Consider the following 22292-nt stretch of genomic DNA (forward strand, 5'->3'; position numbering starts at 1 on the left):
ATTTTTGGATACCCATTTGGCTCAAATAAAGGTTCCAACTCTCATAGTTCAACTATCAGTGCATTTAAAAATCCCGAAAAAATAGGAGCATGCAATTTGACCATCATTTTGGTGACCTAGAAGGTGTGACTTTTCCAGATGAATGTAATCGAGATTTAGAGCATTCCAGAAAAAGAATCAGGTCAAAAGGCCCCACGATTTGAAAGTTATTGCAGTTTTTCGGGTTTTGGAGACCCCCTAAGAATGCTTCAGAGTCAGTTTTGGGGCATTAAATGACCTCGAAAAGGGCCAAAAAATGGGGGACGAGCAAAGCTCGTCCATAGGGCTATAGAGCACTTCGAGAGCTTTCCGAAAATGTAAACGGTTCGTCAATCGGAGTTACGGTTCAAAAGTTATGCCTCCCGAAAGTTCGGCTACCGTTTCTGGATTCTTCTAGAATTGCACCGACTTCTAACGCAGCTTCCAGAACCTTCTATTTTGTCGGTGGATGCCCACTAGCACTTTCTAGAATGTACTCCTAGTCCTTAACCCTCCGGGGTCTATTTAAGGAGGTTTATGGCATTGTAAAAGGCAGTTCGGATTGGAGCTTGAGAGGAGGTGCTAAAAGGAGAAATATTCTCCAGATTTATGCTATTGTAAGCCCGCAGGGCATGTTTTGAGTTTATTTTCTCTGCACTATTTGTACCAGCTTATTTTCTCAGTTAATATAATTTTCCCTTTCTATTGTGTCTATTCTGGTTGTTGGGTTGTGTCCCCATCAAGTGGTATCAGAGCGGGTTTTCCTGAGTGTGTAGACAGAGCGCCGACTGTGAGGCAGTTTGCACCAGGACTGTGTGGTTGTGGGTTTGAGTTAGAAGATGCCTCCACGAAGAGAGCGTGGTGGAAGGGCCAGAGCTGTTGATCCTGAGGAGGTTAGAGCCCTCCAGAGACAGGTACAAGCATTGCAAGAGGAGCTTCGTAGAGGAGCAAATATTGCCGCAGATGACAATAGTGAGGATGACAATGAAGAGGAAGTAATGGAAGTTGACGGGGAAGTTCTGAATCCTGTAGAGGAAAGGCTTTTTAGGGCAATTTCTAGGTTTGGGAAAAGACCTACAATTGAAGTGGGTATATTTTCGGGAAATTTGAAACCAGATGAGTTGATCGATTGGATCAATGAACTGGATGAATACTTTGAGTATGAGGATATAAGGGATCCAGATAGGGTTAAGTTTGCAAAGGCCAAACTAAAAGGCCATGCCAAAATCTGGTGGCAAGAGATTCAACTGGAAAGACTTAGAAGAGGAAAGGAGAAGATCACAAGATGGGATCGCATGGTGGACAAATTGAAGAAGCAGTTCATTCCTGTGGACTATGAGCTTGATCTGTTTAAGAAGATGCATGGGTTAAAGCAAGCAGGAAGATCAATCCAAGAATATACAGAGGAGTTTTACCGACTCCTGATTAGAGCGGGGCATGCAGAAGCAAATAAGGAGAAGGTTGCTCGTTATATTAGTGGGTTACGACCTAGCATCCAGGAGGAATTAAGTCTGGTAAGAATGACCAGCGTTGAAGAAGCATACCAGTTTGCCCTACGAGTTGAAGAGAAGCTGAATAAAAGGTTTGAAGGAAGACAAAGAGGGCGCGGTCAAGGAGGAAGGGGAAGTGGTAGATCATCTGGAGGCCGCAATGAAACTCAAAAGAAAAATGAAGATGAGGGTACTAGCAGGAACCAGAGGAATGAGGGTTTCAACCGCTCCCGTGATCAAGATTTTGGAAACCAAAGAGGAAGAGGTAGAGGACGTGGACAGGGAAGAGGAGGCTTCCGTGGTACCTGTTTCCATTGCAATGAAGAAGGTCATCGTGCCTTTGAATGCCCTCAACGACAAGGAAGGACAGATAGGAGAGCTGAGGGCCAAGCTAGGGTTGCTCATGTGGATGAGGATGCACAATCATCACATTCAGAGGATGCAGAAAGAGGAGAGGCCTTGGTAAATGAAAGAGTCCTACTAAGTGGGGAGAATGAACCAGGGCAACGGAGGAGTCTATTCCGTACCAGATGCAAGTGTGAGGATAAATGTTGTGATGTGATCATTGATGGTGGTAGCACTGATAACCTGGTATCAGAAGAGATGGTCTCTAAGCTGAAGCTCAAGAGAGAGAAACATCCCCAGCCCTATCGGATTTCTTGGGTAAAAGATGATCATAAGGTCCTGGTAAGTGAACAATGTTTAGTAAAATTCAAAATTGGGAGTTACCATGATGAAGTTCTCTGTGATGTTATTTCGATGGATGTTTGCCATCTATTGTTGGGTAGACCATGGCAGTTTGATAGACATGCAATACATGATGGACATGCAAACACATACTCTCTAACAAAGGATGGAGTTCGCCACAAATTGAAGCCCATGAAAAAGGAAGGTGAAAAGGTATGTAGCAGTGCTAGGATTTGTCTTGTTGATGGAAGGAAGTTTTTAGATGGCATGAAACATCAGCGTATGTGCTATGCTTTGATTCCTAGGAAAGATAAAGAAGGTAGTAGTGAAATACCATTTGAAGTTTCAGATTTACTAGGAGAATTTGGAGATATTATCTCTGATAATGTTCCAGATGGATTGCCACCAGTAAGGCAAATCAGTCATCAGATAGATCTGATTCCAGGAGCTAGTTTGCCTAACAAGGCTGCTCACAGGATGACTCCTACTGAAACAGAGGAGCTAAATAGACAGGTTCAGGAGCTGTTGAGGAAGGGCTTGATTCGAGAGAGCCTGAGTCCATGTGCAGTACCTGCAGTACTTGCACCAAAGAAGGATGGAGAGTGGAGGATGTGTACAGATTCTCGAGCTATAAATAGGATAACCATCAAGTACCGGTTTCCTTTACCAAGGATGGATGATCTTATGGACTGCTTGAGTGGAGCTCAGTACTTCACAAAGATAGATCTGAAGAGTGGCTATCATCAGATACGGATTCGAGAAGGAGATGAGTGGAAAACAGCCTTCAAGACCAAGGAGGGTCTTTATGAGTGGTTAGTCATGCCCTTTGGATTGACGAACGCCCCAAGCACCTTCATGCGGCTCATGAATGAGGTACTTAAGACGTTCTTGGGAAAATTTGTTATTGTCTATTTGGATGATATTTTAATTTTCAGCAAGACTTTGGAAGAACATTTACTGCATATTCGTAGTGTCTTTGAAAGGCTAAGGGAAGAGAAATTGTTAATTAATCTAAAGAAGTGTGTCTTTGCAAAAAGGGAGTTAGTGTATTTGGGATTTGTTATATCACCTGAAGGTCTCAAAATGGATCCAGAGAAGGTAAAAGCCATCTTGGAATGGCCTACTCCAAGGTCTGCTACTGAGGTAAGATCATTTCATGGTCTGGTTAGTTTTTACAGGAAGTTTATTAAGAATTTCAGTGGCATATGTGCACCCCTAACTGATACAATAAGAGGGGATAGAAAAGAGTTCAAATGGACTGCAGCAGCTGCGAGAAGTTTCGAATTGCTGAAGAAGAAGGTGACTGAACAGCCTGTGTTGGCACTTCCAGATTTCAGAAAAGTATTCCAGGTGGACTGTGATGCTAGTGGTAGCGCTATTGGGGCTGTATTAAGCCAAGAAGGTAAGCCTATTGCATATTTTAGTGAAAAATTGAATGATGCAAAGAAGAAGTATTCTGTTTATGATCAAGAGTTCTATGCGATAGTTCAGGCCTTAAAGAAATGGAGGCATTATTTATTGCCAAAGGAATTTGTTTTGTATACTGATCATCAGGCATTACAGTACCTAAATAGCCAAGGTAAGTTGAATCAGAGACATATGAAGTGGGTAGAATTCTTGCAGAGTTATACATTTGTGTTAAAGCATAGAAGTGGAAAATCTAACAGGGTTGCAGATGCATTAAGTAGGAGACAGTTGTTGCTTACAACAATGCAGGTTGAAGTAGTTGGGTTTGATGAACTCAAGAATTTGTACCCCGAGGATCCTGATTTTGCTGAAGCATGGAAATCTTGTAAAGAACCTGTTGCTGTAGATAGAACCAAGTGGTTGGACTATTTGATTCAGGATGGCATGTTGTTCAAAGGAAGTCAATTGTGCATTCCAAGGAGTTCCATGAGGGAAAATCTGATTAAGGAGAAACACAGTGGAGGGATGGCAGGACATTTTGGTCGGGATAAGACCATTGCCATTCTTAGAGAACATTATTTTTGGCCTCAAATTACACAGGATGTGAAGAAGTTTGTACAGAGTTGCCAGGTTTGTCAAGTTGCCAAGGGGTTTAGTCAAAATACCGGCCTATATCAGCCATTGCCTGTTCCATCAAGGCCATGGGAGGACATAAGTATGGATTTTGTTCTTGGATTGCCAAGGACACAAAGGGGTAATGACTCAATATTTGTGGTGGTTGATAGGTTCTCCAAAATGGCACATTTCATTCCATGCCATAAAACTCATGATGCTGTCCATATTGCAGACTTGTTTTTCAAAGAGGTGGTAAGACTACATGGTCTTCCAAGGAGTATAGTTTCTGATCGAGATACTAAATTTGTGGGGTATTTTTGGAGGACATTGTGGAAGAAGTTGAGAACAGACTTGAAATTCAGTTCCACGCATCACCCACAGACTGATGGCCAAACAGAAGTGGTAAATAGAAGTCTGGGCAATTTGCTGAGATGTTTAGTTGGAGATAAGCCTAAGGGATGGGATTTGATTCTACCACAGGCAGAGTTTGCTTATAATAACTCTGTAAATAGGAGTACTGGAAAATCACCATTTCAAATTGTATATGGAAATAGCCCAAGGACTGCACCAAAATTGAGGAAGATAGAACAAGGGGAGAGAACAAGTGCTGAAGCTGAGGATTTTGCTGAACACATCAAGCGTCTACATGAGGAGGTCCAAGCACACATTATCAAGATGAATCAAGAGTATAAAGCTAGGGCTGATGCAAGGAGAAGACATAAGGAATTCCAAGTAGGGGATCTTGTCATGGTACACTTACGAAAAGAAAGATTTCCAGTTGGTACTTACAACAAGCTGAAAATGAAGAAATTTGGCCCCTACAAAATTTTGAAGAAACATAACTCAGGAAATGCATATGAGGTGGAGCTGCCAGATGGTATTCACATTTCTCCCATTTTCAACATTGCAGATTTGACAGAGTATCATGATGATGGTGCTGATGAGGAGCTGGTTTTAGAGCCATGTCCAATTCCTGCTTCTAAGAAGGAGGAGATAGAAGACATTCTAGATCATCGTGTGGGTAGGAGTACCAGAAACAGGCAGTATGAAGAGTATTTGGTCAAATGGAAAGGACGACCGATCGAAGACTCAACTTGGATTTCAGCAGCTAAGGTTTCCCATTTGGGATTTCCTCTACCATCCATAAAGTGACAGGGTCACTTTTCAATCTACCCTGGGTGTCTGATGCAGGAGCATCCAGAGGTATAAGGGCAATCCTGTGTCACCCAAAAAAATGTACTTAGACTTAGTTTCTATTTGATGTCTTTACATTTTTGGATACCCATTTGGCTCAAATAAAGGTTCCAACTCTCATAGTTCAACTATCAGTGCATTTAAAAATCTCGAAAAAATAGGAGCATGCAATTTGACCATCATTTTGGTGACCTAGAAGGTGTGACTTTTCCAGATGAATGTAATCGAGATTTAGAGCATTCCAGAAAAAGAATCAGGTCAAAAGGCCCCACGGTTTGAAAGTTATTGCAGTTTTTCGGGTTTTGGAGACCCCCTAAGAATGCTTCAGAGTCAGTTTTGGGGCATTAAATGACCTCGAAAAGGGCCGAAAAATGGGGGACGAGCAAGGCTTGTCCATAGGGCTATAGAGCGCTTTGAGAGCTTTCCGAAAATGTAAACGGTTCGTCAATCGGAGTTACGGTTCAAAAGTTATGCCTCCCGAAAGTTCGGCTACCGTTTCTGGATTCTTCTAGAATTGCACCGACTTCTAACGCAGCTTCCGGAACCTTCTATTTTGTCGGTGGATGCCCACTAGCACTTTCTAGAATGTACTCCTAGTCCTTAACCCTCCGGGGTCTATTTAAGGAGGTTTATGGCATTGTAAAAGGCAGTTCGGATTGGAGCTTGAGAGGAGGTGCTAAAAGGAGAAATATTCTCCAGATTTATGCTATTGTAAGCCCACAGGGCATGTTTTGAGTTTATTTTCTCTGCACTATTTGTACCAGCTTATTTTCTCAGTTAATATAATTTTCCCTTTCTATTGTGTCTATTCTGGTTGTTGGGTTGTGTCCCCATCAATGTTACAACCATCTTTTGTATGTTAGGGAGTTTAATTATCTTTTGAATACTTATTCTTTCTTATTTAACCCCTCTTAATCTCTTTATCTTTATATTCTATTAAATTCATCTTTATACCTAAGTGTATTAATAAATCACTCCCATATAATTTATAGCACACACAAACAATTAAATACATTAACTATGTAGCCATGTATAATTATATAGGTATATATGTGTGCACCCATATATTCTTATATAAATATACCAAACAAATATTGTAGAAATTTACATGAACATACAAATATCCAAATCAAGAACACATAATTCTAAACACTGGAATTCACCAATCAAACCATCAAAAGAAGTGATAAAAACATAAACCTTAGGCTAGGTGGCTAGATTCCGATTAAATTTCCAAGGATATAAGGATGCATTAAGGGACCTTGGTTTCATCTCCTTTTTAACAACAATTGGTTCAAGGATTTTGAGGCACACTCAGACCTATGTAGCTAGGTAGAGTCGATACTTGGTACCTACACACACCTGCATCACCAACTAACAAGATACCATATGTATACACACAGACACACACAAATAGTTACAAGCAAGGAAGGACAAGTGCGACATCGTGTAAATCTCCCAAAGAAGTGACTATAACTACATCCCCATCTCCTAAAGACATGCTAAGAAAAGAAATCACACACACACACACACACACACACACACACAAGACACAATGGGTTAGCTAGGTTAGCATGAAACTAATTAATCATAATATTATAAATAAGATAGTAAAATAATAATAATGAATTTAGAATAGTATACAAAGCATTATACAAATCAACCATTATATGGAGCATGCAAAGCAATATCTAACATCATAAGAAAGAAGGGATGTATATGATAAGTATAGAAATGTTTCTAAACATATAATAACATAAGTAGCTATTTGATTACCAATTTCAAATATATAGGCAACATTCTTTTGTATTAAGAACATTGGATGTATATCTTACAGTTTCATCTATGCATGGATTTGCCAAGTTGTTAAATCAAGGAGTACCATAAGTAACCTTATCTCCAACCTAGTCCACGTGTACTTATACTATCTTCAAAACTCTACTAATGCTAGCATAAGAGGGGTATTATACTACATCATAGTCTACCAAAGCCTTTTGCTTCTTGGACTTACAAATCACATCACATAATGACGAGTCCTTTGGGACGAAAATGTCACTAGCTTTTTTCTTACGCCACACCATGGGAGTAATTGGCTCTCTGGTAGTCTTCCTTGCAATCCATTTCCCCCTTCCATGTCCATGCACCTTATTATGATCTTCTAGCTCCCTTTCCCTCATGAAGTCCTTTAGCAACAATTTCTAATCATCGCTGACCTCATCCATGCTTGAGTCCTTCCAAACCATGACACTCCAAACCAAAATTAGCTAATACGTATCCTTCAATGCATCCATTAACTGCCATCCCTACTCTTGCACACAAAAGCCATAGCTAGGCTCCACAAAGCCCCACATTGCACCATCCCACCCATCCATTCGAGTTTTACAATAGCCTTAATCACCCAAGGGTTTCCTCCCATATACCCAACTGAAGAGCCCAAGAAAAAATTGTAGAGGATATGCCTAAATTGACTATATATCAATAATAGTACTAGTAAGCTCCTCTCCCAAAAGAATATCTAGAATTTGTATGAATTTTAGCTCCTTAAACTTACATACCCATTACACACCAAGATGCAATTGCTTGTATAACTTTATTCACAAAAAGAGAAAGTAATTAACAAACACATTGACAATCAAGTAATATATGCAATATCCAAAGGCAAATAAATATAATAATCTTGTTAATTGTTGGTCAAATAATAAAAATAAAATTGTATTTTTGTTTTTAAAAATCTAAATATTATTTCATTTTTTAAAAATAAGATAGAATAATAGAATAATGAAATATTAATTAAAATTTAATGAAAGATAAAATATTAATCTTTAAAATAATAATAAAGTAATTTAAAAAATAAAATTTGATTTCAAGATAATAAGATATAATTTAAAAAATATAAAACAAACAAATATGAAAAATAAAAATAATTTTATATTTTAAGAATTTAATATTTTTTAATAAATAATTTAAAGATCTTAATTGAATTAAGATCCAATTAAAATTAATAAGATTAAATTTATATTAAATAAAAATTAAGATTAAAATTATAAATATAAGAATAATTTAACTAATATTATATACCAAAATTGCTATATTTTAATAATATAGAAGCTTTATATAGTAGAAATATAGATGAATTATATTTATATATAAAAAAGTAAATAAGATCACTTAGGATATACAAAGATCTTAATTTTTAAAAAATATTTATAAGAATGACAATTTTAAAGATAAGATTTTTAAAATAATGCAAGTATGATAATTTCTAAGATAAGCGTTTTCCTTAGTATAATAAATATATTGTCTTAACCATAATTGTATATCTATTACCTCGGATACATTTTGAAGTAGTCGTCCTTAAGATGGTGCTAGAACTCTTAAATAAAAAATAAATACTAAATTTTGATATGCTATATAGCTATTTATAAACACTATAAGAAACTGGTGCTGGGCAGGAAGTTTAGGGTAGACGCGTTAGCGGCTCCTTCCGAGTAAAAGCAGAGCAAGAAAAAGAAGGAGACTTGTGTTGAGGAAGTCGTCTGAGGTTGAAAGGAGCGAGTATTCCTCATTTGCAATTGCAGGGGCGAGAGACAGAAGCGAGCTATGTGAAGGAAGCGAAGCGAGGCGGTGCAAATGGAAGCGTTGAGAGGTTCTGATTATCTGCCTCCTGATCTCCATCCCCTTCCTGATCTCGATCTCCCTATTGATCTCGATCTCGATCTGGACAATAGCTTCTTTGATGACCCTGCCTGGCTAGATTCCGTGTTTAATGAATCAGTCGACATCGAATTTGATCCTCATCCTTCTCTTTCATCCTCTCAGGATTCTTCCACCCCAGCGCCTGGTGAATTTGACGACAAAGAGGAGGCGAAGAATGTTCCTCCCCCTTACACCTCTCCCTCTTCCTCCTCTTCCACCACCACCACAGCCCCAACCGTCCAGGGCAATTTGCCCACACAGGCGTTTTCAGATGGCAATGATGAAGAGGCAAAACGAAATGCTAGATTGATGAGGAACAGGGAAAGCGCTCAGCTCTCCAGACAGAGGAAGAAGAATTACATTGACGAGCTCGAAGAAAAGGTAAAGTCTGCCAATTCTACCATTGCCGAGTTGAATAACACTGTTGCATATTTAAGCGCAGAGAATGTTAAACTAAAACAGCAATTAGCTTCTCTTAATCCTAGTGCAAACCCTTTGCCTTGTTACCCCTCGTGGCCTCCTCCGTTTCCCTACCCGGCTTATCCTATGCCAGCAGTCACGGCTGCGGGTAGAGTTCCTCTGCTTCCAATTCCTCGTCTGAAATCATCGCCTGCGTCTTCCAAGCCCCGGAAGCAGTCGCTTTCCAAAACCCACCAACAGGATGAGAATCCCTCCAAGCGGACTAAGAAAATGGCTAGTGTAGCTTTTTTGAGTGTTTTTTCCATCATTATTTTGCTATTTGGAGGCGTCGGTACTTTCAGATCTAATATAACGGAATCACCCCCCGGCTTACACCTGTTTAATGGTGGAGGAAGAGTATTGACAAGTTGGGAGGGCTACAATTCCACAGTTTCTAATTTCAAGGCTGTAAATAACAACATATATGGTTTGGACAAAGGGAAAGGGAAAGGGAGTGATGAGATCCTCAACTCTGCGTATTCTCATAATTTGAGCGAGTCCCTTGTGGCTTCTCTTTTCGTTCCAAGAAATGACAAACTTGTAAAGATTGATGGTAACCTTATAATCCATGCAGTTCTAGCTGGTGAGAAGGCCTTAAGATCCAACAAAGAGGACATTGTTTCCGGTAAACGAGAATCTGAAAAGAATAGCCTGGCCGTCATAACAGAAAGACACCGTGCTCTTGCAGTGGCAAGAGCTGCTGGCCCAAAATATGAAATTCAGAATAATTTATTTGAAGGCACTGCCGAAAATCAAAGAGCGTTAGCATCTAACTCCAAAAATGACTACAAAGAGGATAGAAAGCCAACATCAGTGGACAGATCACTTCAGCAGTGGTTCCGAGAAGGTCATGCAGGTAGTAATGGATCTTTTCTCCCTCTGTCTGTTTGCTTGATATTTTTGGAGATAAGTTATAACCTTCCTTGCCTTTTCTTTCAATCCTACGTGACAAAGGAGTCTTCTATTTCCTTAGCTTTCGAGGATACAAATGCAGCTTCTTCTTTGCAAGATATTTTAATGGTTTGGATTTTGTCTTCACCATTCATAGAAATCAGTAAATTATTATAAAAGCGCTGTATAAGCCGTTTGAGAACAGCATTTTTAGGTAAATGAACTATTTAATTATCAGTAACCCAGAAGATCTCTGTGATCAGTGAAAGTGTAGGATTCTACTTAAAACAATTAGTTAAGTGCCCGGATTTTACTAATTTATATATTTCCTATCACCTTAGTAAATTCTTGTTTCAATTTTCCATCTTTGTTACTTGGTGACAAAGTTCGAGTTTGCTTGGTTTGTCGGATTGAAAATCAATTGAGTCCACTTTATATCTGAAATTTAGAAGTTTCACAGTACAATTGATAATAAGGCATGTCACATTCAAACGCAGTCCTCGAAGCTAAAATGATTAAGTATGGCATTCCTCATTCTAGGCGGAAGATTGTGGAGTCAATGTGGACTTTCAAAAGCTTCAGCTTTTGAGCAACTTGAAATTTGGCCGAGTCACAGCTAAGTTCTAGTTTATTATTGGCGCCTTTGACATTTGCAATGCATTAGTGTCGTAAATCTGGAGAAGAAAGGTTAATGCATGCTAATGGGCAACTGATTTACATTTGCATCCCTTTCTAATCAACCTGCTTGGGGAACAGATAAGCTATTAAAGTTCTAATGTTGGTGAAGAGTTTGATCTAGTTCTAAAGAGTCAATTCTTCCGTCCAGCAGGACAAACAATAGATACGGTGATGCTAAGTTGATATGAACTCTTGACAATTTTTGCAAGAAGTTGTTTCTCACAGAGTTTATAAGTTCTACAAAATTGTAACTGCCCATTTATTGTCAAGCAGTTTAAACAATGATCATTTTTAACATTCATGTTTAGATATTAAAAGACCATACTAGATGGTAATAAGGCTTTGATTTTGATGTTGTTGCTTTCTTTCTTATCCTAGCCTCTTGGATTGTTTTTGTAAGAAGCTGGATAAGTTTGTTGAGCCAATTCATATTGCTGATTAGGTACATGTTAATTTTTGTGGTGATATTTATGGACTGGCCTGTGAATTTGAATAGTTCTTTGCGCTGCCAAATTGATGGATCTGCCAGTTTTTATAATTATTATCCAGTTTTGTATTTTACAACTCAAGGCCTGAAAGCATATATGCACACATGCCTTGAAATTTTTTCCAAATCTCCAGTCTAAAATAACAGATTACTGACAAAAAGTATAAATAGGTTTATTCAGAAACAAATTGTGATCTTTTTCCCTTGGAAGCTGTCTCCAGATCAGCAAAAATGTTGCAATCTGATCTGAAGTAGGTCACCTATCACTGCATATTGTGATTGATTGGGATTGCTTCTTTGCCTGCAACCTCCTTTGATTCCTTACCGCAGGAAACACCTTTCTCATAGCAGGCTGGTATTCCCGTTTTGCATTGATTCACCAACCTCAGTTGGGAACTAGCTGTGATAAACTTGCGAATGGAGTGGAAAATAGAAATAAGGGCTAAGAGGGGACGAATGTGCTAAGAGGACAAAGATAGACGGAAGTTTTATTTTTCATTTCTTTCTTGTCAAATGGGTGTTGAGGGAGGGGGAATGGATTATTGAGCTCATGAATTGCAAATACATGCACGCACCCATCCACAACCCAAGTTTGCAGAAGGATAAAATCAATTTTGCACCTTTGAGCAATCTGCCTATTTTGCACATGACCGTGGATCTGCTAGGGAAGGGGAAACCCTAGCTAGAACATGTAAAACTAGGGGAGGAAGGGAAAATGCCTTACTGGTGCATCAAAGTAAGAGAAGAGAACAGAGCTAACCTAATAGCATGTCTTTTAGGTGGGTTAGCGAGGGGATAAGAGTTAAGTAGCAACCACTTAATCAGTTTTCTTTTAGCTGGGTTAGAGAAGGGGTAAAAGGTACCCAGCAACCACTTATCTGATTTCTTTCAGTTGGATTAGAGAGGGGGTAAAACTCGCAACCACATAATCTGATTTCTTATAGCCCACATAATCTGATTTCTTATAGCTGAGTTATAAATGGAGAAAAGAGAACCAGCAATCACATTGTTTGATTTTTTATATCGGGAACAGGAAGGGTAAATCTGTGGCACATATTTGGGATTTATGTTCTGTATGCTCTGCTGGCACTTGGTGAGAAATGATACACCTTTGTTGGTTTGAGAAAGCTTGTCTTAGAACCTAGCTATCTGTCATCTTCTCCCAACACTTTACTAAGTTCCAAAAGTATTCTTGAATGTGGAGTAGGGATAGGTCGATGGTATTGCATAGGCATAGGCAGAGGTTTAGTGTGGTAGAGTGTTTTGTTCATTACTCGGTAAGATCCCACACATACCGGGATGGTTGGGGGCATCAGTGACATTTTGTACTTCTGCTTGGAGCCAACAAGGAGCTTTGTTGCCAGTGGTGTGTATGTGTTCTACTTATGTTTCTTGCAATGGTGCAGGCATCACACATTGAGGTCGATTTTTTCCTTGTTAGTACTAGGTTGGAATAGATCAAAGTGTATTGGAGGCTGGATAGTGCTATGGCATGCAGCAACATATCTTTTACAAAGCATACGTTGAATAATGACCTAGTATGTCTTGTCAACTCCCATAAATTATGCGTTTTGATGCAATCTTAAGCTAGCAGTAATTTGATGATAAATCCAGTAACTGACTCCAATTCCTTAAATGGCACAGTGTTAACACAACTGAAGTGAGCATGAATATTGTATGGAAATTGTTAGCTTGTTCCATCTGGATGTCACTGTCCCAATGTGTCTTGCTGGGATCTGAGAATTTGTTGCACCTTCTCTCTCTACTCCTTCACAGCCTCTATTATGCTGTTTATATATATATATAGTCTAGTTTTGCAGGTCTTATTAGTTAGATTCTTTCTTTAAAGATTAGAAGGCCTGATCTACCTGATTCTATGGTAAAGGGCATGTGCCTCTGCACCTTTAAAGATATATTCTGAGATTGGCTAGCTTTAATGCCCTGGACGGCTCAGGAATTTTACTCCTGACCCTTATTTGCCCGTTTAAGAATATTTCTTTTGTGGTTGCCTTTGTTTCTCTTCGTAAGAGCTTGCATGCAAACTGTTTGACCAAATGCCAATACCCTTGTATGTCTTTGAATATTTGGTTACCTTTAATTTTCTGTCATCATTAGAATGTTTCCAGTTAATTTTCTTTTTTGTGTTTCTGTTTGCTTTCTCTTGGCTTTCAAGTTTCTCGGACTTGGGAGTAGTTATTACAAATTCTCTTGGCTTTCAAGTTTATTGGACTTGGGACTAATTTGTTTTCTCTTGGCTTTCAAGTTTCTTGGACTTGCAAATAGTTATTACAAAATTACTGCCTACAACCAATATGGACTGACATGGTGATTACATCTTAAACATTGAGATTGTCAGAGGAAATTAGCATATTTAGATATTGGGCATTAAATGGCGTGTTGACTATTGTGACATGGTGTGTGAATTAGTTGATGGTGAAAAATTTGAAAACTGGGATGGAATGTCTTATTGGACAAAAGTTTGTGGTAGTTTTTGCTTTGAAATTGTAATGATTATGTGTTCCTTGTCCTGTCCATTGTCTTCATGATCACAACAAACAAAATTAACATTCCTGATTAGTAAGGAAATACATTAGATTTTCCCAACTTTTTACTTTCTTGACTTGAATTGGATATTATATAAATTTTCATGGATGGTTGTATGAGAGAATATAATATATACCTATTGATAATAGTGGACTGATGATGGTTGAATCCAATATTCTTTCTCTTTAAAACCTTTTTCAAATCTAATTAGTACATCTACTCAAAAAATGAGCTAGCTCTTTTTGTTTGTAAAAGTTGTATGGTTCATTTTACCATTTGCGTGGCTTTTTAAAGTTTTCAAACATTCAAAGTGGTTGATGCACCGTTTTCTCTTTGCATAGGACCCGTATTGGGCTCAGGCATGTGTACAGAGGTGTTTCAGTTTGATGCATCTCCCAACTCACCTGCAACAACTATAAATTCAAGGATTGTGACCAGTGTTTCTTCAAGTGTTGCAAATGGTTCTGTTGAGCAGCCGAGGAATGATTCTTCAGGCTCAAAGATAAATGAAACTCGACGATTAGGTCAAATAAATACTTTGAAAAACAGAAGAGTTTCCTATGCAGTTCCATTACCACCTGCGAGGTCCTCACTTAATGCTTCAAATGAAAGAAATGTGACAGACCATAAAGAGAGGATTCATGAAGATAGAGGATATCAGAGAGAGCCATCTTCAATGGTTGTCTCAGTTTTGGTTGATCCACGGGAGATGGGCGATGAAGGGATGTTTTCATCTGGGAGTCTCTCTCGGATTTTTGTTGTGGTCCTAATTGATAGAGTGAAGTATGTTACATACTCTTGTGTACTTCCCAAGGCTTCTGTACCTCATTTAGCGAGAAATTGAGGATTAATTTGAAACAAGTATTTCTCAGAGAATTCTCTATTTGGTCTCTAATCTAAAATTAGACCAGAGAAATTTTATTGAAACTCCTTGTTTATTATACTTCTTAATTTTTCAGTAGTTTTGCTTTAGCTGGAATTTGCATACTGCATTTCCAATGATGAACATGTCTTTAATGCATTAAGATAAGACCTTCTAATTGCGAAGGTTTGGAATGAGCAGATTTATATTTAAAAAGGGCAATTAATATTGCTTCTAGCAATGTATTAGCTGAATATCCAGTCAAATCACAACTTAGAACCTAATATTAGACTATTTTAATTTACTAACTAGATTGTCAGTATTCTCCGTCCTAGCAATGCTCCCTTGGTGAATAGATCCCACAAGGATCTTCATGTACGAAGATGTTGAATGTTGAGTCAGATTTATCCATGATACCTGCTCCATTACCGTGAAGAGGCGTTGACAAGAATGAGTTATTATTCAGTTAATTGGATATGAACTGCCTTGAGTCAACGCCAATACATAGAAAATATAAATTTCCCGAACAAACGTCTTTAATCTACTCCTTTACCTAGAGCATTTTCCAGTTAAAATAAGTGATTCTAAGTAAGCTAAATCTTATACCATACGACATGGTTGCGTAACAGGCAATAAGCACACAAACTGTAAGCGAGCTAAACTTACGCCAAACTCCATGGTTGCGTGGCAGGCAATAAGGACACCAAGAAATGATATGGCATAATAAACACGCGGCAAATCTTTCTTCTGGTTTTTTCTAAGAACTATATGCCCCATCGATTGTTCGTTGTGGGCAGCTTTTTAATCCAACCAATTGAAATATCCTTGTAATGAAGCCGTGGAAGCAGGACGTGATTGATTAATTATATCAAAATAATTATACCTTCTGATTCACCTCATCTCAAGTATTTTCCTTAAACATATCATATTTTCACAATCCTAACTACTTAACAAATAAACCTATAATCCTAACTACTTAACAAATAAGCCTACAATCCTAACTTTTACCCTGTTAATATGTTGTTACTAGTGTGCTTGATTGTATTTTTTTCAAAAATAAATAAACCTGCAATGGCTACAAGACTAGCAAAACAAGGAAAACACAGAGAATAAAATTTGTTTTGTGGGGTTAAATAAGACCATTGTTCTGGAGCAGTTGGGTTTTCGGCTCATATATATGGGATGTGGTGGAGAGGTTTCAAAAGTCATATAGGTGTAGGAAGTATCTTAACTTTATTTCCATGTTATATGTTCATATGGGCGTAGGAAGCATCGTAACTTGATGTCCATGTTATCTCTTCAATATTACTGCTGTATGTATCAGAAACTCTTAATGTCTTACAGTATAAAGATTGTGTCGAGGGATTCCTAGGTCAAGGTAAAAATGTTCATAAACTTAGTTATTTTAAAACTAAAATGCATGCTTTTGAGACTTTGAGACAAACAACTGTTATTACACAAATTATGACGGATATAATATTGCCGAACTCACAAGTTAGATTAATGCAATCAAACTAAACGGTCTAGTCTCTTGGAGGATTAAAGTGCTTGTCATATTTTAAAACCGCAGCCTATTATTAGATTGCTAAAATGATTTTTTTTTCGCTGCAACAAAATGAGGACTGAAGATTCTGCTTCCAAGCACATTAAACACATTTAGAGACGCACTTCCCTCGCTTTGAATCTCAAACACTCGATTACAATGTTCTTGACGGTTTGCAAATTAAAGACGTTTGAATTGATTATCAAGGTCGATAGTATTGAAAAAAATGGAATAGTGCAGACTCAATAAATACAGTATTTTAATCGACTCTTTAACAAGCTGCCTATTTTATAAACTAAAAGAGGGGTAAATTTTTTATTAAATATCAAAGAGAGTTGAACAACACAAGAAACAAAGAGAACTACATAGCTTTATCCTGGTCCACAAGTTGATCCAACATCTGAGATAAATCAAGGGGAAGCATCCTAGGATCAAGAATGTTCCAAGCCGAACCCTGCTCAGAAGCCCATTTAGTCAGACAATCAGCCACACCGTTCCACTCACGAGGGATATGCATAAAGGACACAGAATCTAGAGAATTGCATAACTGAATGATCTATTGAATAACTAGAGCCAAATGCCAATTCACATGCACAAGGTTCCTATTATGCAATAAGTTCACAACCACCTGCGAGTCAGTCTCACAGATGATTCTTTTCCAGTCACGTAGACAACACTGATCCACTGCAACCAAGATAGCTAGGGCTTCCATGAGGTTATTAGTATGGTAACCTTTGTATATAGAAAACAAAAATTGGATATCACCAGAACTATCACGCCCAACTCCCCCAATACCAGCCGGACTAGAACTAGTGTGCTTGATTGTATTTTTTTCAAAAATAAATAAACCTGCAATGGCTACAAGACTAGCAAAACAAGGAAAACACAGAGAATAAAATTTGTTTTGTGGGGTTAAATAAGACCATTGTTCTGGAGCAGTTGGGTTTTCGGCTCATATATATGGGATGTGGTGGAGAGGTTTCAAAAGTCATATAGGTGTAGGAAGTATCTTAACTTTATTTCCATGTTATATGTTCATATGGGCGTAGGAAGCATCGTAACTTGATGTCCATGTTATCTCTTCAATATTACTGCTGTATGTATCAGAAACTCTTAATGTCTTACAGTATAAAGATTGTGTCGAGGGATTCCTAGGTCAAGGTAAAAATGTTCATAAACTTAGTTATTTTAAAACTAAAATGCAAGCTTTTGAGACTTTGAGACAAACAACTGTTATTACACAAATTATGACGGATATAATATTGCCGAACTCACAAGTTAGATTAATGCAATCAAACTAAACGGTCTAGTCTCTTGGAGGATTAAAGTGCTTGTCATATTTTAAAACTGCAGCCTATTATTAGATTGCTAAAATGATTTTTTTTTCGCTGCAACAAAATGAGGACTGAAGATTTTGCTTCCAAGCACATTAAACACATTTAGAGACGCACTTCCCTCGCTTTGAATCTCAAACACTCGATTACAATGTTCTTGACGGTTTGCAAATTAAAGACGTTTGAATTGATTATCAAGGTTGATAGTATTGAAAAAAATGGAATAGTGCAGACTCAATAAATACAGTATTTTAATCGACTCTTTAACAAGCTGCCTATTTTATAAACTAAAAGAGGGGTAAAATTTTTATTAAATATCAAAGAGAGTTGAACAACACAAGAAACAAAGAGAACTACATAGCTTTATCCTGGTCCACAAGTTGATCCAACATTTGAGATAAATCAAGGGGAAGCATCCTAGGATCAAGAATGTTCCAAGCCGGACCCTGCTCAGAAGCCCATTTAGCCAGACAATCAGCCACACCGTTCCACTCACGAGGGATATGCATAAAGGACACAGAATCTAGAGAATTGCATAACTGAATGATCTACTGAATAACTAGAGCCAAATGCCAATCCACATGCACAAGGTTCCTATTATGCAATAAGTTCATAACCACCTGCGAGTCAGTCTCACAGATGATTCTTTTCCAGCCACGTAGACAACATTGATCCACTACAACCAAGATAGCCAGGGCTTCCATGAGGTTATTAGTATGGTAACCTTTGTATATAGAAAACAAAAATTGGATATCACCAGAACTATCACGCCCAACTCCCCCAATACCAGCCGGACCAGGATTTCTCCGAGAAGAACCATCAGTGTTGATTTTAAGAGTGCCCGCCTCAGGAGGAGACCAACATCCTTGATGATTAACATGCAGAGGGTGTTGCTTAGCTTTATTCCCAGAGTGGGTGTGGGGGATCGAGGGAGAGCAACCCTGGAGAGGAAAGAAGAGGCGAGAGTAAATATCAGCATCAATAGGATCCAAACCCCCACCGATGTCACATTTAGCAAGGAGTGTTTCTTGAAGAGAATTAACAATTCTCCCCCACAAGTGCCTGATCTCAAACTGCAAATCATGAAAGATTCTTCTATTCCTCTCAAGCCAAACATGCCATAAAATAAGGGAAGGGCCGATAGTCCAAGCAACTTGAAGAAAAGAAGTCTTGGAAGGGGAATGGCCCAAATTTGCCAGAAGAAGCACCTCCCCAAGCCAAAACATCAGGTTCCTGCGACGAGCTACACTCCCTCGAAGCCAATATCTGAGATAGTTCTAGCGGATCTCCCAGTGAGCCACCCAGAGGCCAATTAGAAGAATTCTTCCATCTATAACCCACAGCAAGGCCCAGGTTAAAAGCCTCCTTATAATGAGCCACCTTATGCCATCCGGCAGAAAGGAAAGAATCACAAAGAGCCTGCAAGTGAGGATGAGAGGAAAGGAGAGGAGGATGCCCATTCTAAGAATCATTCCAAAATAGAGCCTGAGTGCCTCTGGGACAGATCCAAAATAAACTTCTCTTCACTAGGTGAGCACCAATCTTGAGGGTATTCCACACCATAGAGCCTCTTCCCTCAAGAGAAAACTTGGGAACTTCTGAAGGTTCAACACCAGGTAAATACTTGTGTGACAAGATACGGGCCAAAATTTGAAACTGGCTAGTACACCAATGCCAATAAAGCTTGGCAGCAAGAGCTTGACTGCACAAGATAGTAGATCGAAGGCCAAGGCCTCCTTCATTTTTTGGCTGACAAACAGTATCCCAATTGATGAGGCTCCATTTGGTATGTTGCAAATTGCCACTCCAAAGAAATTGGCGAGAGAAGGCATCAAATTCTTTAAGAAAATACACCGGGGCAGCCAGAACCATGCTTCTGTATATGGGAAGAGCTTGAATTATAGATTGAAGGAGTGTCACCCTACTAGCAGTAGAGAGCCACCTGTGAGTCCAATTATTCACCCTTTGTTGAAGTTTGTCAAGCAAGCTTTGCCAGAAAAGCCTAGGCCGTCGACCCACCACAATAGGGACCCCCAAGTAAGTTAGAGGGAGAGGCACAATCTGAAATCTCAAGATATTAGCAATCCACCGCTGGATCGGCTCAGGAGTGTTGAAGAAAAAAATAGAGGACTTGTGGTCATTAAGTTTTTGCCCAGAGACAGCCAAATAAGTATCCAAGGTGAGCTGAAAGGCTTTAGCTTCCCGAATCCGAGCTCTCCTAGCAAGGGCAGTATCATCAACAAACTGAAGGTGAGAAAGAGCAGGCAAACCATTTCCCCATTGCCATCCTTGAATCAAATTTTGGGAAACATGAAACTTGATAAGTCTACCAAGTCCCTTAGCCATAATGATAAAAAAATAGGGCGAGATGGGATCTCCCTGATGAAGACCTCTAGAAGCCCCAAAAAGCTCTGTTGGTTCACCATTAAGAAGGACCGAGAAGGAAGGAGTAGTAACACAACTAAGAACCCATCGAACCCAATCTTGACTGAAGCCAAAAGCAAGAACTTTCCGCAAGAAATCCCAATTGACTCTGTCATAAGCCTTAGCCATATCAAGCTTAATAAACATAACACGTTCCCTGGAAGTACACATAAAGTGAATAGCTTCAGAAGCAATAACCACCCCATCCAAAATTTGTTTTCCTACCACAAAACCCCCTTGTTCCTCAGAGATAACCATAGGAAGACAAACTTTAAGCCTCTCTTCTAGGAGCTTAGTGATGATTTTATAGACCACATTACAAAGAGCAATGGGCCTAAAAAAGTCCAACTGATTAGCCTCTTCCTTCTTCGGAATAAGGACTAAGAAAGTAGCATTCAAGGCTTGAAGCATTTCTTTGTTGGAAAAGGACTCATGAACCACATCCAAAAGGTCATGATTGATAATATCCCAAAATTCTTGAAAGAATTCAACAGGGAAACCATCCGGCCCTGGTGTTTTGCCCTTCCGCAAGCTGAAGACCACCCCCTCCAATTCAGACATACTAATTGGCCTCATAAGAGAATCATTCATCTCCCTGGTCACAACAAAGGGAATACAAGACATGATAGTATTCTCCTCAATCTCTGTTGGAGGTAAATCATCTAGAAAAAAGAGCAGAGTAAAACTGAATAGCTTCCCTAGAAATAGTGTGAGAAGTCAAATGCATCCCATCAGAAGTAACAAGAGAAGAAATGTAACTCCTGTTACGTCGAGCCTGCACAGATTTATGGAAAAATGTAGTGTTCTTGTCACCTTCCTGAACAGTCAACTCGAGCCTTCTGTTTCCAATAGATTTCTTCTCTAAGATCCCACTCAGCTAAATCAGCAGAAGCTCGGGATTCTGTAATGCCAAGAGCTTCTGAAAAACCCAGATCCCGAATCTGTCTGGTAATAACATCAAGACGATCTTGAGCCCTCTTCTTCATAATATAGAGATTACCAAAACAATTCTTGTTCCAATGCTTCAACTTCCTTTTAACAAATTGAAGTTTTTTAGAGAAGGAGAACATAACAGTGCCATAGGCAGGGCCTCCCTGTCTCCACCAGTGAGCCATTAAGTCATGAAGAGAAGAGTCTTGAAGCCACATCAGCTGGAACTTAAAGGGAGGGTTCTTGGGGACATCAACATAACTAGTTGTGAGCTTAATAGGCCAGTGGTTAGAATCTCTCCAATCAAGAATTTCAGAAGAGAGCGAAAGAGAACTAGAATTCCAAAAGCAGGAAACAAGGAACCTGTCCAAGTGTTCTGAGATGGCATCATTTTCAACTCTTCAATTGTTCCAAGTAAAGAGCCCATTGAGAGGTTTGACATTAGAGAGATGTAAAAGATCAATATTTTGTCGAAGAAGCTCAAAAGAAGGACCCAAGCGAGCTAGCCCACCCCTCTTCTCCTCTAAACTGAGAACAGAGTTGAAGTCTCCAGCCACAATCCAAGGCAAGAAAGGATGACAGCTTCTGACATGCTTAATATGATCCCATAGCTTAGACTTGCCAGGGAGATCAATAGGAGCATACACATTAGTAACAAGAATCATCTCGCCAGTCTCTAGAGAGGAAGCAACCATTGAAAGAGCCGAGAGGCAAGAGACCCAGTATAGTGGCGTAACTTTCCTAGGATCCTAGCTGATGGCAAGACCACCAGAGCTCCCCAAAGCACCAATACACTGACATTGGCCTAGAAACCAAATGTTAGGAGCACATCTAAACATGGAGTCCACTAAAAGCTTGGTCTCCTAGATACAAAGGATATCCGGAGAATGCTCAACCACAAGATCGTGAATAGCTTTTTGTCTGGGGATGCTATTCAACCCCCTCACATTCCATGAGAGAATAATCATTGAGTAGAGTGGGGAAAATGCTCATCCAAAGTCTTGACAACCCTAGACTCTACCAATAAATCTCC

The 22292-nt window shown here is 39.0% G+C and overlaps 1 protein-coding gene across 1 annotated transcript; it reads left to right on the top strand.

Moving 5' to 3' along the window:
• Positions 1-8870: 8870 nt before the first annotated feature.
• LOC149538850 (bZIP transcription factor 17-like) lies at positions 8871-15093 on the top strand. The gene is made up of 2 exons (XM_089800189.1): positions 8871-10422; positions 14508-15093. The coding sequence occupies exons 1-2, from the start codon at positions 9042-9044 to the stop codon at positions 15008-15010; spliced, it is 1884 nt and encodes a 627-aa protein (XP_089656315.1). The 5' UTR covers positions 8871-9041; the 3' UTR covers positions 15011-15093.
• The last annotated feature ends 7199 nt before the right edge of the window (positions 15094-22292 follow it).

Source organism: Cupressus sempervirens, chromosome 9 (assembly GCF_028749045.1).
Source record: "Cupressus sempervirens isolate cs-2001-9-10 chromosome 9, ASM2874904v1, whole genome shotgun sequence".
NCBI lineage: Eukaryota > Viridiplantae > Streptophyta > Pinopsida > Cupressales > Cupressaceae > Cupressus > Cupressus sempervirens.

What these genes read in the sequence shown, in the direction of transcription:
- LOC149538850 (XM_089800189.1), top strand. Translation starts at nt 9,042, where the DNA reads ATGGAAGCGTTGAGAGGTTCTGATTATCTGCCTCCTGATCTCCATCCC. An exon ending in GTTCCGAGAAGGTCATGCAG is followed by an intron (nt 10,423 to 14,507) that starts GTAGTAATGGAT and finishes CTCTTTGCATAG; the next exon opens with GACCCGTATTGGGCTCAGGC.